This window comes from Oncorhynchus keta, chromosome 15, assembly GCF_023373465.1.
Source record: "Oncorhynchus keta strain PuntledgeMale-10-30-2019 chromosome 15, Oket_V2, whole genome shotgun sequence".
Classification (NCBI taxonomy): Eukaryota; Metazoa; Chordata; class Actinopteri; order Salmoniformes; family Salmonidae; genus Oncorhynchus; species Oncorhynchus keta.
Genome location: NC_068435.1, coordinates 32172879 through 32199530, shown reverse-complemented (window position 1 = coordinate 32199530; position 26652 = coordinate 32172879). Strand labels below are relative to the sequence as shown.

Below are 26652 nucleotides of genomic sequence, written 5' to 3'. Positions count from 1 at the left end.
TATAGCAGCCTATAGCCTAATTTTGTCTCTCAAACAGGTAGGCCTACCTCTTTTTTCTTAAATAGGAAGAAATAGGCTCCAACACAAAACCCTCTCGTTGTTATTAAAGTCTAATTAAAATGAAGACGGTTGAAATAAATTATGCCTACTAGAATTTGACTACTTTCAGCTCCATGAGCTGTCCATTTTCGATTGATTATGCCGCGGCACCACAATGTACATTAAGTTACTTGAATCTGGCTTATTGTGAGGTCAATAAGTTTAATAAAAACATAAGGGGCAAGAAACATATTGTTTTTAATCAAATCAATTATAGTAGTAGCAAGCTGTCAAAGTTTACCTCCGGTCCTCCATTTTTTGGAGTATGCCCAATCAAAACCTATTTTTGGTAGAAACCTATCACTCTCCTCCTGAACTACCACTGTAGGCCTATGCAGCACAGCCATTGGTTAGGAAGCACACTAAAAAAGAGCAGAGCCGGCCGGGGCTCAGGGTTGGAATATCCATTTCCGTGTGTAATAAAGCCTAGTTTAATTTACACCATCCCATCAGTTATCTTAGACATATAACTTTTCTCTGTGCTTCTCCAAGCGTGCACTTCGTAGCCTATAGGCTATGGATCACTTGATTGAGATCACACTAAATACATATGGGCGCTCTTGATATTGCCCGCCCAGCAGAGAATCAGAGATGAGGGACGGCATCAGGGCACACATCGATATATAGCCTAATTAACAACAAATTCTATAACACAGAGAAATAAAAACATTTCATCAAATACAAATTACATGACCCCAAACCCTCCCCTTGACTAAAATTGAACATGACACTCCCCCATTTTCCTCGAGGTATCCATTCTGTAAATTGGAATCCGTCCCTTAACACGCCCAACTGGGCTCCGTAGCTACCTTTTTAATTAGCCAACCATGATTACTCTGTAATCACACAAGCCAAATATAGTATTTTTAATAAATATGGTTTAACACAGTCAGATATGATCTCTCCAGAATGTGTACTTCTCAACCCTCAATTCACGAAGCAGCATTGACCCCTGTGATGTTGATGACCGGTCCCTGAGGTGGTTAGCTGAAACAGATAGTCCGTTTTTCACAGCTCTCCTGTTGTAATTAAGGTTGACGCTCTAGACATCCGCTACTCCTAAACCGTATTGCCCTCTTGAAGAGCAATCTGCATTTCAAAGAACAACAAAGTGTTTACCGTACCACTGTTTAGGTAAACAGCTGAGGGATGGGGCTGGAGAAATGTAACCACTCTCAAATTCATAGACAGAGCTATGGATGCCAGGACTGACCATCCATGGTATCGACATGTTCATTTTAACAATGTTAAGAGGCTGTACAGTGTTTGCTCTCAATTACTTTGTATACAAACAATGGAGTATATATATTTTTTTACATTTAGCAGACACCCTTACAGTAGTGAGTGCATACATTTTCCAACTGGTCCCCCATGGGAATCAAACCCACTACCCTGGCGTTGCAAGCACCATGCTCTACCAACTGAGCTACACGGGACCTATAAAACAAGCTTATATTTTGGGTTCAGATGGGCAATGACAGTTCATCTAAGCTAATGGGGTATTTCTAAGTTATATTCTTAAAAAATCAATGGGTACATATCAGTCATTTAAAAGGTCAAAATTGGATGTACCAACTGCAGATTTAAGGCAACTTTGTCACATTGAAAAGGTCAGATGCAGCGCTAAAGTAATCAAACAATGAGAAATCTGCGACACTGTTAGCTTTGTGTAGAAAGTAAGCTAGCTACACGTTAACCACCACAACCCCTGCCTTGTCCTGTGTTAGAAAATGAGACGATGGATACGACCGAGGTGGAGTTTGCCTGTGGAGTGAGGAAGTGTCCAGAGAAGTATGACTGCATCGGGTCATGGATTGGCCCCAACAACGGCATCACCCAGTTTGACAACATCCTGTTCGCTGTGCTCACTGTCTTCCAGTGCATCACCATGGAGGGGTGGACAGCTGTACTCTACAATGTGAGAACAGATCACTCAAAGTATTTTTTAGGAACTATTTATAAGGTAGAGGCATTGAAGTAAGGGATAATCAAAGAGGGGCTATGAAATCCGGTGGAAATAACCCACAATGTTCGTGTGTGATGCGTCCTCGGCGCACAGCATTGTGGCACAGCTTCCGCGTTGTGCTTGATTTCCAGAGAATGCATAGCCCCTTGTTCTTACATAGTAACTCTTCAGCAGTGAAGCGTTAAGTCTGTACCTGTATTTATGTACCTTATACATGTCTATTGTACCTCCTTTAGACCAACGATGCCTTGGGCTCTATGTGGAATTGGATGTACTTTATTCCTCTCATCATTATTGGCTCATTCTTCGTACTCAACCTGGTGTTGGGAGTCCTCTCTGGGTGAGTAAATAAAAGCTGTGTGTGTATGTGTGTGTGTGTGCGTGTGTGTGTGTGTGTGCGTGCACATGTGGAATTTTGTGTGTGATTTTATGAGTGAGGAAACAATGGATTGCCTCATGTCCTACGTGTGTAGGGAGTTTGCCAAAGAGAGGGAGCGGGTGGAGAACAGGAGAGCCTTCATGAAGCTGAGACGTCAACAGCAGGTGGAGAGAGAACTCAATGGATACAGAGCCTGGATAGACCGAGCAGGTACTGTACTGTTACCTTACAACCGCTACCACCCGAGATAACTACATAAAATGTCAAAATGTATGTATTATAAGATCCAGGTGGATCTGCCGTGATGGAGCTGCCTGGTGAATATGTGGATGGAGCTGCCTGGTGAATATGTGGAAGGAGCTGCCTGGTGAATATGTTGATGGAGGGTGACTTTGTGAAGCTGCAGTGCTATAGTGGCAATCTACAGTATCTTTCTCCCACGCAAGTAGAGGTTGAGAGGAAGGTGATGCGGACTCCTTGACCCAAGTGTAAATGTGTGAGTGCGAGTCTGTGCATATCTGTGTGTGTGTGAGCTGGTGTGCATGCGTGTGGGTGTGTGTTCACTCCTCCGTGTGTGTATGTTAATCTGTGTGTGTGTGTGTGTGTGTGTGTGTGTGTGTGTGTGTGTGTGTGTGTGTGTGTGTGTGTGTGTGTGTGTGTGTGTGTGTGTGTGCGTGTGCGTGCGTGTGAATTTCTGTGGGTATGTGTACGTCCGTGTGTGTGTATGCACATTCACGCGTCCATCCGTGTGTGTTTGAACGTATGCATTCGTCATAGAAATCAATAAGTGTTCCCTCTCTGCAGGGCGGCATCAGGGCCCTGAAAGGGAAAAGTTAGCTACCAGGCGAGCCCTGGATGAGCTCTTACCTGATGATGAGTTCTTCCCTCTCTCAGAGCATCAACACTATGCATTCAGCTCAAATACTCACCTTTGTAGTGCTAATAAAATCATTTCAATATTACATTTCAACAGGTTGGCCCCATGATTTGCTCACAATCATCTGAGAGTGCTAAGGGAAAGAGAGAGAGAGAGCCCTGTTTATGTTTCAGGAGCACTTTATGACTGACCTGGAATTCACTTTGTGTGGATGACAATGACATGTTCACCCCATTGTTTCAGAGGAGGTGATGCTGGCTGAGGAGAACAAGAATTCAGGGAGATCTGCTTTAGATGGTAAGAACCACCAGAAAACACAATTCATTGAGAGGAGTTACCACCATAATGGTGAATTCAATTGTGCGGAAGACCTTTCCTCCCACGTTCACATCAGTAAATCCTTATGTAACAGGGGTCAGTGTGCTGCTAAGAGCTTTGCTTCCTCTACTGTCCAAATGCCCCTTACTGGGCTTGAACCAGTGATCCTCTGCCCTGCCTCTCTCCATCCACTACACTTTAACTTGTAAACCAAGGCAGACATTTTGTTCCTCTTTGACCTCCATTAGCTTAGAGCTGCTGCAGACAATTGAAAATTGCAGTGAAAAGGCTAAACCTCTTTCAGAGAAAAATATACCGTGAAAACCTCAAGAAGTTAATTTGCTTTGGTTATTGTGTGAACATCGCGGATGTCTTGGGAACAGCAAGGTGAAAATGGCTTGGCGCACGTCTGTAGTGATATATCGTCTGTCAACAGTCTTGTTTTTCTATCATGTTTTTGTAAGTCTTACTCCTTTTTGGAAAACGAGAATGGTTCATAATGACACTTTCATATACACCATACCTTATCAACCTAACAAAAAGGTGCCATCATTAAAGCCACATTTAATTGGCTCTTCCTCCTTCCTCTCATGTTCAAAGTATTTCAGTCAGTTTGCCTGAAAGTTAGCACGTCAACATTAGCGTTTCCATCCATTAATATATCATTATCTCTATAACTAGTTTGTCGCTCCTTATGGACGAAATGGCTGGCAAGTGAAATATGTTGTGCCGTTGTGCTTATAAGCATCTGTTGTTCTATCAATGCTATTGGGGATATTCTCTGTTTGTCCTAATTTTCTGTTGTTTGTGTATTCAGTGCTGAAGCGGGCCACCAGTAAAAATGCTAAGCATAGAGGAGGTCCTGGGGATGCAGAGAGCTCCACTATAGGTGAGAGAGGAACACACAGCCAAGATCCTCATATTTAGGCATCTTCCTGTTTTTCTCTCCACCTCCATTTCTGGTCTCTTCCCCTTATATCTACTGTATTTGACCTCGATTTGACATATCTATTATTTTCAACACCCTTTCTCTCTCCTCTCCCGCCCTTTTTCTTTCTCCATGTCCTTTCTCTCTCTCTCTTTCTTTCTATCTACTCATCCTTTCTTCCTCTCTTCTCATTCTTCCTGCCCCAGGAGCACCTCGTATGCGGATCCGTACAGTGCGGCGTGGCCCGGTGGCGTATATACGTCGTAAGGAGCGTATGCTGCGTATCTCCCTGCGGCGCATGGTGAAGACAGACACCTTCTACTGGACCGTCCTCAGCCTGGTGGCTCTCAACACCATCTGTGTGGCCATCGTACATCACAACCAGCCCGAATGGCTCTCCACCTTCTTGTGTACGTCTGGGCTGGACTGTCAATCAACCAATCAATGAATGAAAATGTGTCTTCATAGCCCTTTTTACAACAACGATTGCACATTCAGAAGAAACTCCAGGTCCTAAGTATAGGATATGTAGTGTATTTACAGTAACAGTAGCAAACTATCAATTCAATCTGGCCGGCTTTCAAATATACTTCTAGGCGATGGAGATGTGGTTCTTCTGTCGTGCAGAGTTTATAACATGAAAAAAAGCTAAATAGCTTGGTTTGAACAGAGGAAAGACTGTGAACATTTGCCCAGTCTTTGATTCATAATGATTTATTCTTTCTTCAGACTATGCGGAGTTTGTTTTCCTGGGGCTCTTTTTGGCAGAGATGTTCTTAAAGATGTACGGCCTGGGATTCCGCCTCTATTTCCACTCCTCCTTCAACTGCTTCGACTGTGGAGTGAGTTCGTTCATTCATTCTACTCCATGTTAGCTGATGGTGAACCAGGACTTAGACGTGTGGCAACATAAGATTTTCTTATGGTTGTACGGGTGAACTGAGGTGTGTTATGTTAGGGAGTTAGGAAAACCAACAAGACATTTCATTTCTAACCATATGGACACTTAAGTGCTATTGTTATGTGATACTGTCCTATATTGCTGACTAATGTGTGTTCTTAATGATAAAGGTTTGTCTAAACTTCCCTTGTGGTGTTTGAATGTTGCGCGGTGTCTCTCCCGTGCAGGTGATAGTTGGCAGCATCTTTGAGGTGGTGTGGGGCTTCTTCCGGCCTGGCATGTCCTTTGGCATCAGCGTCCTGAGGGCACTGAGACTCCTGAGGATCTTTAAGATCACCAAGTGAGTGGGACATCAACCAGAATGAGAGTTAGGGTCAACATTAGTGTTGCTGCTGTAAGTATAATGTATTACCATTCTAAGTTAAAGGTTAGGGTAGGGTCAACATTAGTGTTACTGCTGTAAGTATAATGTATTACCATTCTAGGTTAAAGGTTAGGGTAGGGTCAGCATTAGTGTTGCTGCTGTAAGTATAATTTATTACCATTCTAGGTTAAAGGTTAGGGTAGGGTAGGGTCAGCATTAGTGTTACTGCTGTAAGTATAATGTAGTACCATTCTAGGTTAAAGGTTAGGGTAGGGTCAGCTTTAGTGTTGCTGCTGTAAGTATAATGTAGTACCATTCTAGGTTAAAGGTTAGGGTAGGGTCAGCATTAGTGTTGCTGCTGTAAGTATAATGTATTACCATTCTAGGTTAAAGGTTAGGGTAGGGTCAGCATTAGTGTTGCTGCTGTAAGTATAATTTATTACCATTCTAGGTTAAAGGTTAGGGTAGGGTCAGCATTAGTGTTGCTGCTGTAAGTATAATTTATTACCATTCTAGGTTAAAGGTTAGGGTAGGGTCAGCTTTAGTGTTACTGCTGTAAGTATAATGTATTACCATTCTAGGTTAAAGGTTAGGGTAGGGTAGGGTCAGCATTAGTGTTACTGCTGTAAGTATAATGTAGTACCATTCTAGGTTAAAGGTTAGGGTAGGGTCAGCTTTAGTGTTGCTGCTGTAAGTATAATGTAGTACCATTCTAGGTTAAAGGTTAGGGTAGGGTCAGCATTAGTGTTGCTGCTGTAAGTATAATGTAGTACCATTCTAGGTTAAAGGTTAGGGTAGGGTCAGCTTTAGTGTTGCTGCTGTAAGTATAATGTAGTACCATTCTAGGTTAAAGGTTAGGGTAGGGTCAGCATTAGTGTTGCTGCTGTAAGTATAATGTAGTACCATTCTAGGTTAAAGGTTAGGGTAGGGTCAGCTTTAGTGTCACTGCTGTAAGTATAATGTAGTACCATTCTAGGTTAAAGGTTAGGGTAGGGTCAGCATTAGTGTTACTGCTGTAAGTATAATGTATTACCATTCTAGGTTAAAGGTTAGGGTAGGGTCAGCATTAGTGTTGCTGCTGTAAGTATAATGTAGTACCATTCTAGGTTAAAGGTTAGGGTTGGGTCAGCATTAGTGTTGCTGCTGTAAGTATAATGTATTACCATTCTAGGTTAAAGGTTAGGGTAGGGTCAGCATTAGTGTTGCTGCTGTAAGTATAATGTAGTACCATTCTAGGTTAAAGGTTAGGGTAGGGTCAGCTTTAGTGTTACTGCTGTAAGTATAATGCATTACCATTCTAGGTTAAAGGTTAGGGTAGGGTCAGCATTAGTGTTGCTGCTGTAAGTATAATGTAGAACCATTCTAGGTTAAAGGTTAGGGTTGGTTCAGCATTAGTGTTGCTGCTGTCTTTTCCTACTAGCACTGAACTACTTTGTTGAGGGAAAATGTACTTGCTACGACTGTGATGTGTGGTTGTCTCACCTAGCTATCTTAAGATGAAGTCGCTCTGGATAAGAGCTTCTGCTAAATTGCTCAAATGTAAATGTAAATGTAGCGTCAGCAGTGGTTATACTGCTGGAAGTACAATGTATTACTCTCCAAAATACATTCAAATGGCAAACAGAAGATGTTGAGGTCTGTCTATTTTGTATGTGAACCTTTTTTTCCTTTTTCTTGACCAGGTACTGGGCATCTCTAAGGAACCTGGTTGTGTCTCTTATGAGTTCCATGAAGTCCATCATCAGTCTGCTCTTCCTCATCTTCCTCTTCATCGTCGTCTTTGCCCTGCTGGGCATGCAGCTCTTTGGGGGCAGGTGAGCACAACCAGAGGGTTGGGTTCACTTATTAGATACGGTGGTCACTGATCTCAGGATAGTGATTCAGTGCTTCACCAATATTAGGACATCAGTATGTTTTGGTATGCACAAGTCCCAGGTCCCATGAATTTATTTTCAGTTGATCTGTTCATTGACTAATGATGTGTATTGCCCATCATCACGTCACCGTATATATTTACAAATATAACTTCCGAAGCAGCTGGAAGCTTGCCATGTTTTGTTTTGCTGTGTCGGAAATGGAATGATAGACCTGAAATTACACGTCTAGTTGAAAATAGCAATTTCCACCTCCTCCTCTGCCCACTTCTTCCTCCTCCTCTTCCCCGGTCATATCTGCCCATCCATTATTTCTCTCCCTTCAGGTTCATCTTTGAAGATTACACTCCTGCCAACTTTGACACGTTTCCAGCTGCTATCATGACAGTGTTCCAGGTTTGGCTCATACACCCCAGACCGTCCCTCTCACTGGCTTCTCCATGGTGACACACATAACCTACCCGGGTATATCTCCCACAACCCCCCCCAGGGCCAAAATGGAACAACACTGCTCACCTCCCCCTCCATCTACTAGCATCCCATACATACACATATGCACATACATGTCAGAGCTGTGAAATATGGAAGAATGTTTGATCAAAACCATAAACTGGGATTCCGAGACAAATAAAATAATACTAGTTCTGACATTATTAACTCTGCAGGGAGATAGAACCCTGTTAACGATGTGATTCAATTATGGCCCATAATGTATTTGTGTGTTAGCATTTTATAAGACACAGTGCATTCGGAAAGTATTCAGACTTCTTCCCTTTCTACAACTTGATTGGAGTCCACCTGTGGTAAACTCAATGAATTGGACATGATTTGGAAAGGCACACACCTGTCTATATAAGTTCCCACAGTTGACAGTGCATGTCAGAGCAAAAACCAAGCCATGAGGTTGTCCATAGAGCGCCGAGACCGGATTGTGTCGAGGCACAGATCTGGGGACGGGCATAAAAACATTTGCAGGTTTGAAGGTCCCCAAGAACTCAATGGCCTCAATGGCCTTCCTTTTTAAAAGGAAGAGGTCGTAACCACCGAGACTCTTCCTAGAGCTGGCCGCCCGGCCAAACTAAGCAATCGGGGGAGAAGGGCCATGGTAAGGGAGGTGGCCAAGAACTCGATGGCCACTCTGACTGAGCTCCATAGTTCCTCTGTAGAGATGGGAGAACCTTCCAGAAGGAAAACCATCTCTGCAGCACTCCACCAATCAGGCCTTTATGGTAGAGTGACCAGACGGAAGCCACTTCTCAGTAAAAGGCACATGACAGCCCGTTTAGAGTTTGCTAAAGGACTCTCAGACCATGAGGAACAAGATTCTCTGGTCTGATGAAACCAAGATTTAACTCTTTGGCCTGAATGCCAAGCGTCACGTCCGGAGGAAACCTGGCAACATCCAGATGGTGAAGCATGGTGGTGGCAGCATCATGCTCTGGGGATGTTTTTCATCGGCTGGGACTGGCAGGCTAGTCAGGATCGAAGGAATGATGAACCGCACAAAGTACAGAGAGATTGTTGATGAAAACCTGCTCCAGAGCCCTCAGGACCTCAGACTGGGGCGAAGGTTCACCTTCCAACAGGACAGCGACCCTAAGCACACAGCCAAGACAACGCAAGGGTGACTTTGGGACAAGTCTCTGAATGTCCTTGAGTGGCCCAGCCAGAGCCCAGACCTGAACCCGATCGAACATCTCTGGAGAGACCTGAAAATATGCTGTGCAGCAGGTTTTAGCTTTGTCATTACAGGGTATTGTGTGTAGATTGATGAGAAAGAAAAACAATTAATCCATTTTAGAATAAGTATGTAACGTAACAAAATGTGGAAAAAGTCAAGAGGTCTGAATACTTTCCTAATGCACTTTATGCGTTCTGTTTGCGTATTACTTTCATTCAGACTTCAAGAGGCTGATCATTACAGATCTTGTATTTTTCAATCTAGATTCTGACTGGTGAGGACTGGAATGAGGTGATGTACAATGGCATCCGCTCCCAAGGAGGAGTGCAGTACGGCATGTGGTCCTCCATATACTTCATAGTGCTCACCCTGTTTGGGAACTGTATCCTTGCTCAACATCCTGCTAACCACAATTGACAGATTCTGCTCACATTGTCGATAGGTTTACATGTATCTTTCTTTTTCTTTGAAAGTTGTAGCATAGACCTAAATTGGTAGTAGGGTTATGGGTTGATTTATTGGGGGAACCCAGGGGATAACCCCTTATAGCGATTCCACTTGTTTTAAACGTATTTTAGATGTTTTGTGGAACTGTCTGACAGTAACCTAATTCATGTATTTCAGTTTCATCCACCCCTGTTAGGACTCTTGACCATACTGTGAACAGATACTCTACTCAATGTCTTCTTGGCCATCGCTGTGGATAACCTTGCCAACGCACAGGAACTCACCAAGGTGTGTAGTACTGTTTTAAGAGTTTTTACGGAATGGGGTATCTTTCAATTAAAATAAGGGCATTGAAAGAAATGTGTAAGGGTCATGACCTAAGGCCATATCTGCCCGATATCATAAACTAATTGTGGGATGTAAACTACTTTGTGTTTTTATTTGACCTTTGTTAGGACGAAGAGGAGGAAGAGGAGTTTTTCAATGCAAGATACGCCAGAGGCAGAGATGGCCCAATGTCTGAGTAAGTGTTCTGTTTATACTTTTATCACAATGGCAGTTGGTCAGTCACCTACTTTGGCCGAGTCTTGATGATGATTAGGAGGAGATTGAATCTGAGGGGTGATCATGACGCTTTCTCCATATCTGTCGATTACACAGCCGTAAAACCCACCGAAAAACAAGGATCCACTATTCTCTTTGAGAATGCGATGTAGGCGTTACCAGGAAGAATGTTTATTTTCCTTGCGTACAGCTGCACGACGAGTCTTCAGGGTTAGAGAGGCATGTTCTGAGTGTGGATAATGTATGTGTAGCTGCCTGTTACAAAGCATGTGTAACGGTAATTGCATTAGTGAAATTAGGGATGAGGCGCACATCCTAGTGATTACAAGTATCTTCGCTCATTAATCTGATGTTGTTTTGGGGACTTGCTAAAGGATAATGCATGATTTTAATTCTACTTTTTGTTTTGTTTAGTTGAGCATGTCATTCAACAGGTATATTAAGAAAGATAACAGGCCAGTCATACGCGCATGTTTTTATTTATTTAGAATTTGTTTAATTGTGCATGTCAGTCGACGGGTAAATTAAACCAAATGACAGGGCAATTATAGAGTATAAGCGGAGTATGTGCTTAGGTTATAAGCACCACCAACCATTCTGCTCCCTCTGTAACAGGTACAGGTAGGGGGGAAAAGGATGCATGGATTGTACTGTCCTCTGATCTTCTCCAGGCACGTTACGCTGACTCTGTCTTTTGTCTGTTACTACATATTTGAGTGTCAGTCCTCTGTGCTTCAGAGCTATCAAGATGGTGCTGCTTTTGATACATATACTGTACTATGGTGTAATGTTATGTAATGCTGCTTCCATCATGTTGTCTTGTTACTCTATGCCTGTTATGTGGCACTGACCGAAAGAGATAGGACAAAATATAGAAGTCTAAATTCGAACACTGCCCCTGTACGGTCAAGGTGAAACAATTTGTAACTTGGATAACCACTGTTATCTGATAAGATTTATAAAACATCCACTGTCACTACTTAGGAAATAATGATTTGTCTAAGTGAACAGGACTTGGATCCATTGATCAAGCCTTCAAAGCCAAATCCCCATGCCAAATATGAAAATATAATTATAAGAAAAATAAGATATAACCAAATATACTAGACTGGCATTACGGTGACGTCTGTTGACCATTGGCCTTGACCCTTGACCCTTGACCTGGTTTTGGACTGTGTCACGTGGTTCTGTTCTGTCTTTGTTCCAAAATCACTAATGTCTTGTTTTCAACCAATCACTCATTGATTACATGGACTACAAAAGAGTTTGAATACCCGTAAGTAAAGTTGTTTGTCTGTGACACCTAATTCCATTTCCTTTATCTCAGAAGAAGAAGCTAATTGCTAGATATAACAGTATTTTCCTATTTTAATCCTGCACTATTCCTTTTTGTTTTTGTGGCTTTTTGAGTTTGTGCGCTTTCTTCCCAGGTACTTTCATCATTTGAATTTCAATTGAATTTATGGATGTTTGTTTTATTTAGATGATAATTCAATGTGTGAATTCAATTAATCTTTAGCCATACAATATGCAATATATCTGAGTCAAAATGTTAATATATGTCATGCAATTTTCGTACTTCATTATTGACTTACAAACATACATACATACATACATGAATACATACAATGTTATATAATATGTAATATGCTTATACTGTATTTAGTGTTGAGATGTATCCTTTCATTGATATGTACGTGTACATATGACATAGGCATGATGCTGCCCTCTAGTGACAGGCTTTGTGTTGTGCTCTGTAGGAGGAGGAGGAGGCCCTATCTCCGCAGGAAGAAGGCCATTCACAGGGGCCGTATGGCCGTCCCCGAAGAGGAGGAGGAGAGCGGCGCCCCGGGCGGAGCTGACCAGCCCCCCAATGGGGCCAACGCCTTCTCCAACCGCCGTGACAGACGGAGGAGGAGGAGGAGGAGGAGGAGGAAGAGGCGGAAGATCCGTGTGGGAGCAGAGGGCCAACCAGTTACGCAAGCGGCGCCAGATGGAGAGCCAGGAGGTGCTGTTCGGAGGCAGCCCCACCGAGGACACCACTGACAACCCTACCACCGTCTACCGTGCACCCACCCGTTCCCCAGACACCAGTCCCGGACACCTGCCCGAGTCGCCCATGTCCGGAATCATGCCCATGCCTGAACCCCCGATGTCCATCGCCATCCGGCTGCCGGAACCTCCAGACTCTGAGCCTAGGCCTCTGTTTACATTGGTTGAGGAGAGAGCAGTGCACCATCGACCCGCCGGTGGGGACAGGAGGCACAGGGTGGCCCGGAAGTTCAGGCCTGGCCTTGGGGGGGCGGAGGAGGGAGGGGTGGCTCGGCATAGGAGGCACCGTCATCGTGAGGCCCGGGCTGAGGCCAAGAGCAGAGAGTCCCCACATGAGGAGGTCAGAGAATCAGGCAGCAGAGAGAGGAAGATACTAGAAGAGAGGGAGGAGAAAGAAGAAAAAGAGGAGAAGACGGACAAAGGAGAGGTCGCTGTGGTGGAGGGAGGAGTGTTGGGCCAGGAAGAAGGAGCCAGCATTGTCAACTTAGAGAGTGAAGAAGAGCATCTGAGGTAAGACAGTGGTGCAATGTTCCATTATTTTAAGCTAAGGGTTAAGGCATTGTGATTTGTGAGATGAGACTTCAGGCCCACATTAGGATTGGCTAAGTGTCTAAACACATCCACACATTCTCTTCCATACACCTCCTCTTCAGAGTGTGTATTGCAGACATCCCCGAGCCTCCCCTATGTGATGACTGCCCCGAGTCCCTACCCCCACCCCTGTTGGACCCTCCACCCCAGATGGAGGAGGGCGAGGTGGGGGAAACTGGGCAGTGTGAGCCCCTGTCTCAGGACCCTCCATTGAAGCCAGCCCCAGAACAGTTCACAGACCCCCAGAGCTCCAGGCAGCATCTGGGGTCAATGATTCAGAGAACAACCCAGCCTCCCTGAACCATGAGGAGGGTGAGGGGCCAGGCCAAGTCCTAGACAGCCAGACTAGTGTGATCATAGAGATGTCTGGAGAACAGCCACAGCTGGAGATCATCCCTTTGACAGGTATGCTTCCATATAGTCGCTCTTGACCGACATTCGTAGCTTGATACATTCTAGTTCGTTGAATGCAATGTAATTGCCATTGACTGTTCTGTACCGTTTCCTGCTGGAACAAGGAGGGTAACGATAACGATGGACTTGTTTTGCCATGCCCGGCAGGAGCCAGGTCAAATAACAGGTTTTATCTTCAATTTACATGTAGCTTTACACAACAACAAAGAGATGGAGGTGTACCAGCCTGAAAGGATGGAGAAGGAGAAGGAAAAGGAGGAGAAGGAGGCGCAGGAGGAGGCCAGCCCGCCCAAACCTGTACCTCCTGACAGCATGTTCCTCTTCAAGGCCTCCAATCCGTAAGACTCTCCTTCCTGGCCATGTCTTGGCATGCATTCTACGGCGGTACTAATCAATTCAGTTCAGTTTTATAAAAGGACTCGGGAACATGTTTCTTTGATCCCTTTTAGTATACGTAGGCTATTGTGTTTCTCTCTCTGCACACACTCTCTCATGCACTGTAGCTGTACAGCACTCTCACTCTCAGAGAAAAAGGTTTGGTTAGGGTACCATATTGTTCCCTGCAGTACAAAAATATCAAAATGTATCTTCAGAGGTACACTACTTGTCAAAAGTTTTAGAACGCCTACTCATTCAAGGGTTTTTCTTAATTTGTACTACTTTCTACATTGTAGAATAATAGTGAAGACATCAACACTATGAAATAACACATGTTGAATCATGTAGTAACCAAAAAAGTGTTAAACAAATCAAAATGTATTTTATTTTTGAGATTTTTCAAATAGCCACCCTTTGCCTTGATGACAGCTTTTCACACTCTTGGCATTCTCTCAACCAGCTTCATGAGTTAGACACCTGGAATGCATTTAAATTTACGTGTGCCTCCTTAAAAGTTAGTTTGTGTAATTTCTTTCCTTCTTTATGCATTTGATCCAATCAGTTGTGTTGTGACAAGGTAGGGTGGTAAACAGAAGATATCCCTATTTGGTAAAAGACCAAGTCCATATTATGGCCAAAACAGCTCAAATAAGCAAAGAGAAACAACAATCCATCATGACTTTAAGTCATGAAGGTCAGTCAATATGGAACAATTCAAGAACTTTGAAAGTTTCTTCAAGTGTAGTCGCAAAAACGATCAAGCGCTATGATGAAACTGGCTCGCATGAGGACCGCCTGTCACGTATAGTGGCTTGAGAAAGTATTCACCCCCTTAGCATTTTTTCTATTTTGTTGCCTTTTTGGGGGGTTACACAACATGCCTACCACTTCGAAGATGCAAAATATTTTTATTTCAAGAAATAAGAAAAGAAAAAACAGAAAACGTGAACGTGCATAATTATTTTTTTGCAGCAATTACAGCTGCAAGTATCTTGGGGTATGTCTCTATTAGCTTGGCAGATCTAGCCACTGGGATTTTTGCCCATTCTTTAAGGCAAAACTGTTCCAGCTCCTTGAAGATGGATGGGTTCCGCTGGTGAACAGCAATCTTTACTTCATACCACAGATTCTCAATTGGATTGAGGTCTGTGCTTTAAAAAGGCCATTCCAAGACATTTAACCTCTTGGTCCTACCTGGCACGCAGGTGTCCCACCTGGACATCTGGAAATGCAAATGCGCTACGCTAAATGCTAATAGTACTAGTTAAAACTCAAACGTTCATTAAAATACACATGCAGGGTATTGAATTAAAGCTACACTCGTTGTGAATCCAGGCAACAAGTCAGATTTTTAAAATGCTTTTCGGTGAAAGCATGAGAAGCTATTATCTGATAGCATGTAACACCCCAAAAGACCCGCAGGGGACGTAAACAAAATAATTAGCATAGTCGTCGCTACACCATCTTCTTTGTTGGCACTCCTAGATGTCCCATAATCACCATTGGGTCTTTTTTCTCTCGATTAAATCAGTCCATATATAGCCTAGATATCGATCTATGAAGACTGTGTGATAAACGGAAAAAAAATAGCGTCTTATAACTTAACGTCATTTAAAAAACTTAAACTTAAACTTAAACGATAAAATTTCACAAAACACTTCGAAATACTTTTGTAATGCAACTTTAGGTATTATTAAACGTTAATAAGCGATCAAATTGATCACGAGGCGAAGTATATTCTTTAGCTGTCCGTCTGGAAAAAATGTCCGGGTAATTCTCAACCAAAATATCCGGTCGGAGACCGGAGGAAATGCGTTGCCTTGCGTCTGTTTGACCAAGAAACAAAGCCTAGGCAAATGACAAGACTCTAGACAACGTGTGGAAGCTGTAGGTATTGCAACCTCAGCCCCATTAAATGTGGTTCACCTTTATCAAGGGTTCAAGTCGCACATGGATATATATTTCCATTTTCAGTGATCAGATTTTCCTGCGCTTTTCGATGAAACGCACGTTCTGTTATAGTCACAGCCGTGATTTAACCAGTTTTATAAACGTCTGAGTGTTTTCTATCCACACATACGAATCATATGCATATACTATATTCCTGGCATGAGTAGCAGGGCGCTGAAATGTTGCGCGATTTTTAACAGAATGTTCGAAAAAGTAGGGGGTAGGATTAACAGGTTAAACGTTTCCCTTTAAACCACCTTAGTGTTGCTTTTGCAGTATGCTTAGGGTCATTGTCCTGCTGGAAGGTAAACCTCCATCCCAGTCTCAAATCTCTGGAAAACTGAAACAGGTTTCCCTCAATAATTTCCCTGTATTTAGCGCCATCCATCATTCCTTCAATTCTGACCAGATTCCCAGTCCCTGCTGATGAAAACATCCCCACAGCATGATACTGCCACTACCATGCTTCACTGTAGGGATGGTGTTCTCGGGGTGATGGGAGATATTGGGTTTGATCCAGACATAACATTTTCCTTGATTGCCAAAAAGCTCCATTTTAGTCTCACCTGACCAGAGTACCTTCTTCCATATATTTGGGGAGTCTCCCACATGCCTTTTGGCGAACACCAAACGTGTTTGCTTATTTTTTTCTTTAAGCAATGGCTTTAATTTGGCCACTCTTCCATAAAGCCCAGCTCTATGGAGTGTACGGCTTAAAGTGGTCCTGTGTACATATACTCCAATCTCCACTGTGGAGCTTTGCTGCTCCTTCAGGGTTATCTTTGGTCTCTTTCTTGTCTCTCTAATTAATGCCCTCCTTGCCTGGTCCATCCGTTTTGGTGGTCGACCCTCTCTTGGCAGGTTTGTTGTGGTGCCATATTCTTTCCATTTTTTAATAAGGGTGTAATGGCGCTCCGTGGGATGTTTAAAGTTTAGGATATTTTTTAATAACCCAACCCTGATCTGTCGTTCTCTGTAACTTTGTCACTGACCTGTTTGGAGAGCTCCTTGGTCTTCATGGTGCCCCTTGCTTAGTGGTGTTGCAGACTCTGGGGCCTTTCAGAACATGTGTATATATACTGGGATCATGTGACAGATCATGTGACACTTAAATTGCACACAGGTGGACTTTATTTAACTAATTATGTGACTTCTGTAGGTAATTGGTTGCACCAGATCTTATTTAGGGGCTTCATAGCATAGGGAGTGAATACTTAAATATGCAAACACAACTTTTCTGTTTTTAATTTTTTTCATTTCACTTCACCAATTTGGACTATATTGTGTATGTCCATTATATGAATTCCAACTTATTGTGGGAAGCTTGTAGAAGGCTACCTGAAACGTTTGACCCAAAATTTAAAGGCAATGCTACCAAATACTAATTGAGTCTATGTAAACTTCTGACCCACTGGGAATGTGATGGAAGAAATAAAAGCTAAAATAAATCATTCTCTCTACTATTATTCTATTATTCTGACATTTCACATTCTTAAAATAAAGTGGGGATCCTAACTGACTTAAGACAGGGTAATGTTTTTTGGATTAAATGTCAGGAACTGTATTTAAATGGATTTGGCTAAGGTGTATGTAAACTTCTGACTTCAACTGTACATCCATCATTTCAAAGCTTACAACGTTGAATCACACATAATTTAAAAGCCCATTTCATAGAGAATGTTACAAACTAGTCTAAATGTAGTAACTTACTTTGAGAAGATGGTGATTGGGTCTAAATAGGAATTCGGCGTGTGTTACTCTAAATTCAGTGTACTTGTCTGTAACTACCATTACTCGGAAGTCAGACTCTTCCCATACGCCACCAAATTTTTCTCAGCCTCAGAAGCATCTGCATTCACCAAATGTTGTGTGGTTATCTTTGCACGTATTCTCCAGAATTATACATAGGGAATTGTTGATATGTTGTCAAATGTTTATTTTAGATGACATTTTCTTCCCCAAAATTTGACACATTCATTATATGTACCTTTCCTTAGTATGTAAAAAGTATTGATCCACAATCTCAATCCAAATCCAATCATATTTGTCACATGTGCCTAATACAACACATGTGCCTAATACAACACATGTGCCTAATACAACACATGTGCCTAATACAACACATGTGCCTAATACAACACATGTGCCTAATACAACACATGTGCCTAATACAACACATGTGCCTAATACAACACATGTGCCTAATACAACACATGTGCCTAATACAACACATGTGCCTAATACAACACATGTGCCTAATACAACAGGTGTAGCCTTACAAGCCCTTAACCAATCTGCTATCTCAAAGTCCAGTCATGAAGTGTCTTAACAAAATGAAGCCAAAATATGTAGGCTGACTTCGTCAGTGGCCAGAAAACTTTATTCTAATATGTGTGTACTTAATTAGATATAATCTCATTTGTGTCCACATTCAACTGGTTAAAGTTGATTGTGATATGATTCACGGAATAAAAATATCCTATTTGGGTGTGGTGCCTGGCCTTGACCCAAAACTGAGAGACAATGTCAAGAGGTACGGATCTCTTGGTATCATGGTTAAGGTGTTGGCTGGTTCAAGTCCTGGTCAGGGCTGAATTCACTACATCGGTGTCAGACGTAGGATTGTAGAGAGGTGTGTACATGTGAGGGTCTTGGTAGAGAGAAGATGTACATTTTTCCCACTTAAAAGGAACAAACGGCTTTGTCACTGTGGCGGTACCCTAAAAAGGCACATTTGTACCTTTTTCTATCTTGTCCCCTAAGGTACACAATTGCCTCTTTTAAGGTACAAACTACAAGGGTACAATTACCTTAGAGAGTACGACTACAGTGGCAAGTGTTTGTACCCCTTTACGTACAATTCTGTACCCTCTTTTCTGAGCGACCATAAGTGTTTGCGATACTGTCAACTCCGCTCCTCTTTATTGATCTGCAGGATCAGGAGGATCTGTCACTATGTGGTGACCATGCGCTACTTTGAGATGACCATCTTGCTGGTGATCGTGGCTAGCAGCATCGCTCTGGCTGCTGAAGACCCTGTGTGCACCAACTCTGACAGAAACAGGGTAAGTTCCATACGAATCTGGAATGTTTGTGTCAGTGACGTGAAGATGTGTATTTCCTCTCACGTAATTGTCGGATGCGTCTTTGCTTTTCTAGGTTCTCCGTTACTTTGATTACGTCTTTACTGGAGTCTTCACTTTTGAAATGATCATAAAGGTGAGATACTCAAAGAGAAATGATCATAAATGTGAGATACTCAAAGAGAAATGATCATAAAGGTGAGATACTCAAAGAGAAATGATCAATTATGAACCTCCTAAAACTATGCACGGAAATACACTTGTAACATTGTTTTCACTGTCGTAACTTATGTTGTCTTACGTGTGTGTGTGTGTGTGTGTGTGTGTGTGTGTGTGTGTGTGTGTGTGTGTGTGTGTGTGTGTGTGTGTGTGTGTGTGTGTGTGTGTGTGTGTGTGTGTGTGTGTGTATGTGTATGTGTCTTTGTGTGTATCTATGTTGCCCTGTGTATGTGGGTGTGTGCGTGTGTCCTCCAGATGATTGACCTGGGCCTGCTTCTGCACGACGGCTCCTACTTCCGTGACCTGTGGAACATTCTGGACTTCATCGTGGTGGTGGGAGCTCTGTTCGCCTTCGCTCTGACGTGAGTCACAATACTTCTGGTGCTGGATTAGTAATCACACTGACTCACTGGCTCACATATATTATACAGTGCACTGTAGCATATCTCCAAATGTATAAAACTAAGTGTCTGATATGCATCTTCTGGTTGAGGCCTCGTGCGGTGATAACTCTTTCCCCTCTGACAGGTGAACATGTTAAATAACTTTCAGTCTCTTGTAGGCTAACAGACTAGTAACGTAATCAAGTAGCTAACTAGCTAGCTAACACACAAAATATTTGTTCTGGGTTGCGAGATTAATGAACTTGTGCTTCTCCCCTGCCTTATATATAGATATGACTGTGTGTTGATTTCTCTGTTGTGGATATGGCTGTAACTGTGATCTGTGATCCTCATTGTGTATCTCTATTTGTTCTTCTATTTCTCTGTTGTTCCTGGGGAATTTATCACTGTTGGGGCTTCCAGGAATGTGATTGGGTAAAGCAAACACTTCTCACTCTCATACTTGTCATGTACAATTTGTCATACACTTCTCATAGAATTCTCATGTACTTCCCATACTTCTTGTACATGATTCGCCTTGTCTTTTGTCTGATACTTCCCACTCAGCTACACAACTTTAAAGTACCGAATACAAGTGAATTCATATTACTCGGAAAATGTTCTTTATAGTATTGTTTGTCATCAAAAGATAGATTGAGATCTTTTTTGTTAATGTGTGCGTGTGTGTGTGTGTGTGTGTGTGTGTGTGTGTGTGTGTGTGTGTGTGTGTGTGTGTGTGTGTGTGTGTGTGTGTGTGTGTGTGTGTGTGTATGTGTGTGTACTTGCACTCGTTCGTGCATGTATGCGTGTGTCTTCCCTGTCCCCACAGTACACTAAAACACATGTCTACATCAACAGGAACAACAAAGGCAGAGACATCAAGACCATCAAGTCCCTCAGGGTCCTGAGAGTCCTACGACCTCTGAAGACCATCAAGAGACTCCCCAAACTCAAGGTAATGTACTGTGTATATGTTAATGTATGTTCATCTGCCAACATGGCAATGTTTAGTTGACCTTGGCTTCTACATTCAAATGAATGAAACCTTTCAAGGAATTTCCAGGGATTGTGGGGTTTTACTTTTGATTTGTGCTACCTTGTCATTATGTTATCATCTCTCCTTCTCCTATACAGGCAGTGTTTGACTGTGTGGTGACATCCCTGAAGAACGTCTTCAACATCCTCATCGTCTACAAGCTCTTCATGTTCATCTTCGCTGTCATCGCCGTGCAGCTCTTCAAGGGAAAGTTCTTCTATTGCACAGACAGCTCCATGGACACAGAGAAGGAGTGCCAGTGAGTCAAACATACACACTGCCTGCTGTCCACTCTTACAATATGCACACGGGAACAAACAAAGATATACACGTTGACCTTACTAATTTATCTCTTCACAATCAAATGAATAAATAAATACCATTAAGTCGTGATCATCCACACACCACCCATTTTGTGAGGGATCGGAGGAATCCCAACCTCCTCTGGCTCCCTCCCCTAACCACCATTCTGTTTCCTACAGAGGTTACTACATAGACTATGCTCGAGACAAGAAGGAAGTGAAGAAGAGGGAGTGGAAGAGACATGAGTTCCACTATGACAATGTCTGCTGGGCTCTGCTCACCCTCTTCACTGTTTCCACTGGAGAGGGCTGGCCGCAGTGAGTCCCTGATGTTCCCAGCCCTACACTCTTAGAAAAAAGGGTTCCAAAGGGGTTCTTTAGCTGTCCCCCATAGGAGAACCGTTTGATGAGCCCTTTCCACAGAGGGTTTTACATGGAAACAAAAAGCGTTCAACCTGGAACCAAAAAGGGCTCTACCTGGAACCAAAAAGGGCTCTACCTGGAACCAAAAAGGGCTCTACCTGGAACCAAAAAGGGTTCTACCTGGAACCAAAAAGGGCTCTACCTGGAACCAAAAAGGGCTCTACCTGGAACCAAAAAGGGCTCTACCTGGAACCAAAAAGGGCTCTACCTGGAACCAAAAAGGGCTCTACCTGGAACCAAAAAGGGCTCTACCTGGAACCAAAAAGGGCTCTACCTGGAACCAAAAAGGGCTCTACCTGGAACCAAAAAGGGCTCTACCTGGAATCAAAAAGGGTTCTAGATAGCAACTTTTTTTCTAAGAGTGTACGCTCTAACACTAAATGAATGCCATTTGATAGGAGATTCAGAGAGTCTGTTTAGACATTAGACTGTTTCTATTCTCCCTTTCTCTATCTTTCTCTTTCCTTCCCTCCAGGGTCCTGCAGCATTCTGTGGATGTGACAGAGGAGGACAGGGGTCCAAGTCGGGGCAACAGGATGGAGATGTCCATCTTCTACGTCGTCTACTTCGTGGTCTTCCCTTTCTTCTTTGTCAACATTTTTGTTGCTCTCATCATCATCACCTTCCAGGAGCAGGGGGATAAGATGATGGAGGAGTGCAGCTTGGAGAAAAATGAGGTACAGGACAGAAAAGCGCCATACAAACGCACTCCCAGTCTACTGTAGCTTAAACATACATCACTCATACACAAATTCTTACAACACAAATAATTTGCATTCGGAAAGTACTCAGACACCTTGACTTTTTCCACATTTTTACTATGTTACAGTATTATGTTACTTATTCTAAAATGGATTAAATAAAACAAATCCTCATCAGTTACACACAATACCCCATAATGACAAAGCGAAATCAGGTTAATCATTTTTTGCGAATGTATTAAAAATAAAAAAACACATACCTTATTTACCTACAGTAAGTATTCAGACTCTTTGCTATGAGACTCGAAATTGAGCTATTTGAGCCTAATGTTTACATTAACATCTTTAAGATGTTTCAACAACTTGATTGGAGTCAACCTGTGGTACATTCAGTTCTTTGGACATGATTTGGAAAGGCACACACCTGTCTATATAAGTTCCCACAGTTGACAGTGTATGTCAAAGCAAAAAACCAAGGAGTTGTCCATAGAGCTACGAGACAGGATTTTGTCGAAGCACAGATCTGGGGACAGCCACCAAAACATTTCTGCAGCATTGAAGGTCTCCAAGAACATAATGGCCTCCATAATTTTTAAATGACTCTTCCTAGGGCTGGCAGCCCGGCCAAACTGAGAAATCGGGGGAGAAGGGCCTTAGTCAAGGAGGTGGCCAAGAACCCAATGGTCACTCTGACAGAGCTCCAGAGTTCCTCTGTGGAGATGGGAGAAACTTCCAGAAGGACAACTATCTCTACAGCACTCCACCAATCAGGCCTTTATGGTAGAGTGGCCAGACGGAAGACACTTCTCAGTATAAGACAGATGACAGCCCGCTTAGAGTTGCCAAAAGGCACCCAAAGGCCTCTCAGACCATGAGAAACAAGATTCTCTAGTCTAATGAAACTAAGATTTAACTCTTTGGCCTGAATGCCAAGCGTCACATCTGGAGGAAACCTGATACTATCCCTACGGTAAAGCATGGTGGTGGCAGCATCATGCTGCGGGGATGTTTTTCAGTGGCAGAAACTGGGAGACTAGTCAGGATCAAGGGAAAGATGAACAGAGCAAAGTACAGAGAGATCCTTTATGAAAACCTACTCCATAGCACTCAGAACCTTAGACTCGGTGAAGGTTCACCTTTCAACAGGACATTGACCCTAAGCACACAGCCAAGACAACGCAGGAGTGGCTTTGGGACAAGTGTCTGAATGTCCTTGAGTGGCCCAGCTAGAGCCCGAACCTGATCGTACATCTCTGGTGAGACCTGAAAATAGTTGTGCAGCAACGCTCCTCATCCAACCTGACAGAGCTTGAGAGGATCTGCAGAGAAGAACGGGATAAACTCCCCAAATACAGGCGTTACAAGCTTGTAGCATCATACCCAAGAAGACTCGGCTGTAATCACTGCCAAAGATGCTTTAAAAAAGTACTGAGTAAAGGGTCTGAATACTTATGTAAATGTGATATTTCAGGTTTTTTCTTTTTTCTTGTAAATTTGCAAACATTTCTAAAAACCTGTCTTTGCTTTGTCATTATGGGGTATTGTGTGTATAGATTGACGAGGGGGGAACAATGTAATACATTTTAGAATAACACTGTAAAATAACAAAATGTGGAATAAGTCAAGGGGTCTGTCTGAATACTTTCCGAATGCGCTGTACAATTACAGGAGTTCATGAAATTGATTCACCTACAATAACCATCTTGGCATCTTGATCAGATACACACTTTATATTGATCACAATACTCGTAACAGATTAATTCCTGATTTTTTTCCCTCTTCTTTTTTTGTTATCTCTCCATCAGAGGGCATGCATTGACTTTACCATCAGTGCCAAGCCCCTGACCTGCTACATGCCTCAGAACAGACAGACGTTCCAGTACCGGCTGTGGCACTTTGTGGTGTCACCGTCATTTGAGTACACAGTGCTGGTCATGATTGCCCTCAACACTGTGGTGCTCATGATGAAGGTATGGAACCTATATCTTTTTAACAGAGCTTATAAACATGACATATGTGCAGGCCTTTGATTGAAACTAGTTTCACTCTCAAAGACTCAAATCCATAGGAGAAAGCCCAGTGTGCCCCTGTTTGTCTGATAACAGTTTAATATTACACATCTCAGACGCTTTGTATTAAATATGTTACCCTCTTCTTTGCCATCACTCTGCAAAGGTTGACATTTATTGTCACGAGTTGTACCCTGTAGGCAAAACTGAGAGGTTTCCACTAAAAACCTATACAAATAGGTTAAAATTGAATTTAAGGTTATAGTTGGGTATTAGGGTTAGCAGTGTGGTTAAGGTTAGGGTTATGTTTAAACTCAGATTTTATGACTTGGCTAGTAACTATTCTGCAGAGCTTCCTCCAGTAAATGAAACATCTCAATAAATGTCAACTTGCTCACTGTTTGATACATCCCGCTTTTACCCTGACTGTGTCCTGTTTATCTGCAGTACAACTCCGCTCCAGCAGCGTATGATACAGTATTGAAGCACCTGAACACAGCCTTCACTGTTCTCTTCTCCCTGGAGTGTATCCTCAAGATCATGGCCTTTGGTTTTGTGGTGAGCAAGACAGTAGGACTTTAGTCAACTGTTGGCAAAATGTAATTAACTGATCCAATGATATGGTGGCATGTACAGACACAATCCTTTCCATTTAAGAAAGAAGCCTTGCCATTTTACAATGGTGTTCATTTGTCCCCTGACAGAACTATTTTCGAGACACTTGGAACATTTTTGATTTCATCACCGTGCTCGGCAGCATCACTGAGATCATTGTGGACTTACAGGTAATATTTCACTCTAGCTCCTTAAACTTCTTGGAACTACCCATCCCGGATCCGGGAGAATTGTAATCAACTACACTAATCACTCTGAGAGCCCTCAGCTGGCCACTAACGCAATGTAGTCGTTTACACTCATTCTTCAAAATAAAGCCCTGAAACTAAAGGCTGTAGACACCTTAGGGAAGCCACAGAAAAAGGAATCTGGTTGATATCCCTTTCAATGGGCAATAGGGATGCATAGAAAGACAGGGGTTTCAAAGTAAGAGTCACTTCGTGATTGGATTTTTCTCAGGATTTCGCCTGCAATATTAGTTCTGTTATACTCACAGACAATATTTTCACAGTTTTAGAAACTTTAGAGTGTTTTCTATCCTAAGCTGTCAATTCCTGAGAAATAGGCGGTTTACTTTGGGAACGTTATTTTTCCAAAAATAAAAATAGTGCCCCCTAGTTTCAAGAGGCTAACCTTTACTTTATAACAATTCTGATTCCCAAGGTGGTAGTACTGTAAAGCTTTTTCTCTCAGTAAAAACTAGGCTATTAAAGTTGTATACTCACTTCGTTCACTTGAGTGACTTTCAATCATATCTATCTGCCTATGTCTTTGTCATTTCTCTAACACCTTCTCTCTCCCCGGACCCTTCTCCTTTCTGTATATTCCTTGTCGTCTCCACCTCTCTATATTTCCTATGGTCTGTCTATCTCAGTCAATAAACACGTTCAATATGAGTTTCCTGAAGCTGTTCCGGGCTGCCAGGCTGATCAAGCTGTTGAGGCAGGGCTACACCATACGGATCCTGCTCTGGACCTTCGTACAATCCTTTAAGGTCAGCCATGTTCTCCCCTACATTTACCATCTCTCATGTCCACTTAATAAATATCCAACTTTGTTCATATACATGGTGTTCAGTCTTTTCTTTGTATGTCCCTGGTCCCAGTACACTATGATGAACTACCAACCTTTTCTGAGTTAAGATAACTTGCGCAGTCAAATAGCAAGCCGAGAACTACCGCTCACAATTTTTTTTTTCTACTTGATTTAATAAATGTAACATTAAACTAATAAAAACAGTTCTGTATAAATGAGGTTTGTGCAGTAGGTCTAATACATTATCACAGCATATTGGCGATATTCCTGGCCTGCCAATATTGTTATTCTCAGACCATATTATATTTGAAAACTCAAGCTTGAAGAAAGATCTGTTAGTGTAGCACTTGCGAGGCACAGCTGAGCATCAATTGAAATAATTTGCTAATAATTGACATTTTTATTTTACTGGACTGGTACCTGCATCTGATGGTCATGGTGCTTTCAAGACAACTGGGAACTCGGAAAAAACAAGGTCAAATCATGACGTCAGTGAACTTCCGGTCAGAAAGTCTGCACTCTAAAAAGATGCCACAGTTTCCGAGTTGGAGGACCATTCAAAGCGATTTTCCCCAGTCTGATCTTTTTCACCGAGTTCACAGTTGTCTTGAACGCACTGATATCGGAAGTCGGAGATTTCCAAGTCCCCAGTTTATTTTAACATGGCATTAGTCTCAGTGGGAGGGAGACAGCAGCAGAGGGTCTGCCTCTCACCATCTCTGCTCTCTTCTTCCTGTCCTCCGGTGAGACTGACCAGAGAGAGGGCCAGTCTTCCACCTGATGGTGAAACTCCAGTTCAAATCCAATTTTATTGGTCACATACACATGTCTAGCAGATGTTATTGTGGGTGTAGGGAAATGCTTGTGTTTCTAGCTCCGACAGTGCAGTATTATCTAACAAGTAATATCTAACAATTTCACAACATATACCAATACACACAAATCTAAGTAAAGGAATGGAATTAAGAATATATAAATATATGAACGAGCAATGTCAGAGTGGCGTAGACTAAGATACAGTAGAATAGTATATGATACAGTATATACATATGAGATGAGTAAT

General features: G+C 42.5%; 1 protein-coding gene and 1 non-coding gene across 2 annotated transcripts in view; one reads left to right on the top strand and one right to left on the bottom strand.

Moving 5' to 3' along the window:
• Positions 1-26652, top strand: part of LOC118395224 (voltage-dependent R-type calcium channel subunit alpha-1E-like) — a 103776-nt gene that overhangs the window by 62899 nt on the left and 14225 nt on the right. Inside the window, exons 8-36 of the mRNA XM_052464262.1 lie at positions 1827-2017; positions 2302-2405; positions 2539-2654; positions 3565-3618; positions 4457-4528; positions 4774-4977; positions 5297-5409; positions 5696-5808; positions 7515-7646; positions 8033-8102; positions 9652-9769; positions 10055-10122; positions 10290-10357; positions 12159-12303; positions 12347-12960; positions 13104-13331; positions 13560-13793; positions 18719-18848; positions 18943-19002; positions 19341-19447; positions 19892-19903; positions 20327-20423; positions 20603-20763; positions 20987-21124; positions 21705-21906; positions 23736-23900; positions 24387-24497; positions 24644-24724; positions 25429-25548. Coding sequence (XP_052320222.1) covers positions 1827-2017; positions 2302-2405; positions 2539-2654; positions 3565-3618; positions 4457-4528; positions 4774-4977; positions 5297-5409; positions 5696-5808; positions 7515-7646; positions 8033-8102; positions 9652-9769; positions 10055-10122; positions 10290-10357; positions 12159-12303; positions 12347-12960; positions 13104-13331; positions 13560-13793; positions 18719-18848; positions 18943-19002; positions 19341-19447; positions 19892-19903; positions 20327-20423; positions 20603-20763; positions 20987-21124; positions 21705-21906; positions 23736-23900; positions 24387-24497; positions 24644-24724; positions 25429-25548 — 4028 coding nt within the window. The remainder of the gene's footprint in view (positions 1-1826; positions 2018-2301; positions 2406-2538; positions 2655-3564; positions 3619-4456; positions 4529-4773; positions 4978-5296; positions 5410-5695; positions 5809-7514; positions 7647-8032; positions 8103-9651; positions 9770-10054; positions 10123-10289; positions 10358-12158; positions 12304-12346; positions 12961-13103; positions 13332-13559; positions 13794-18718; positions 18849-18942; positions 19003-19340; positions 19448-19891; positions 19904-20326; positions 20424-20602; positions 20764-20986; positions 21125-21704; positions 21907-23735; positions 23901-24386; positions 24498-24643; positions 24725-25428; positions 25549-26652) is intronic.
• trnaa-ugc (transfer RNA alanine (anticodon UGC)) lies at positions 1462-1537 on the bottom strand. The gene has a single exon. It is a non-coding gene; the product is annotated as a tRNA-Ala (tRNA).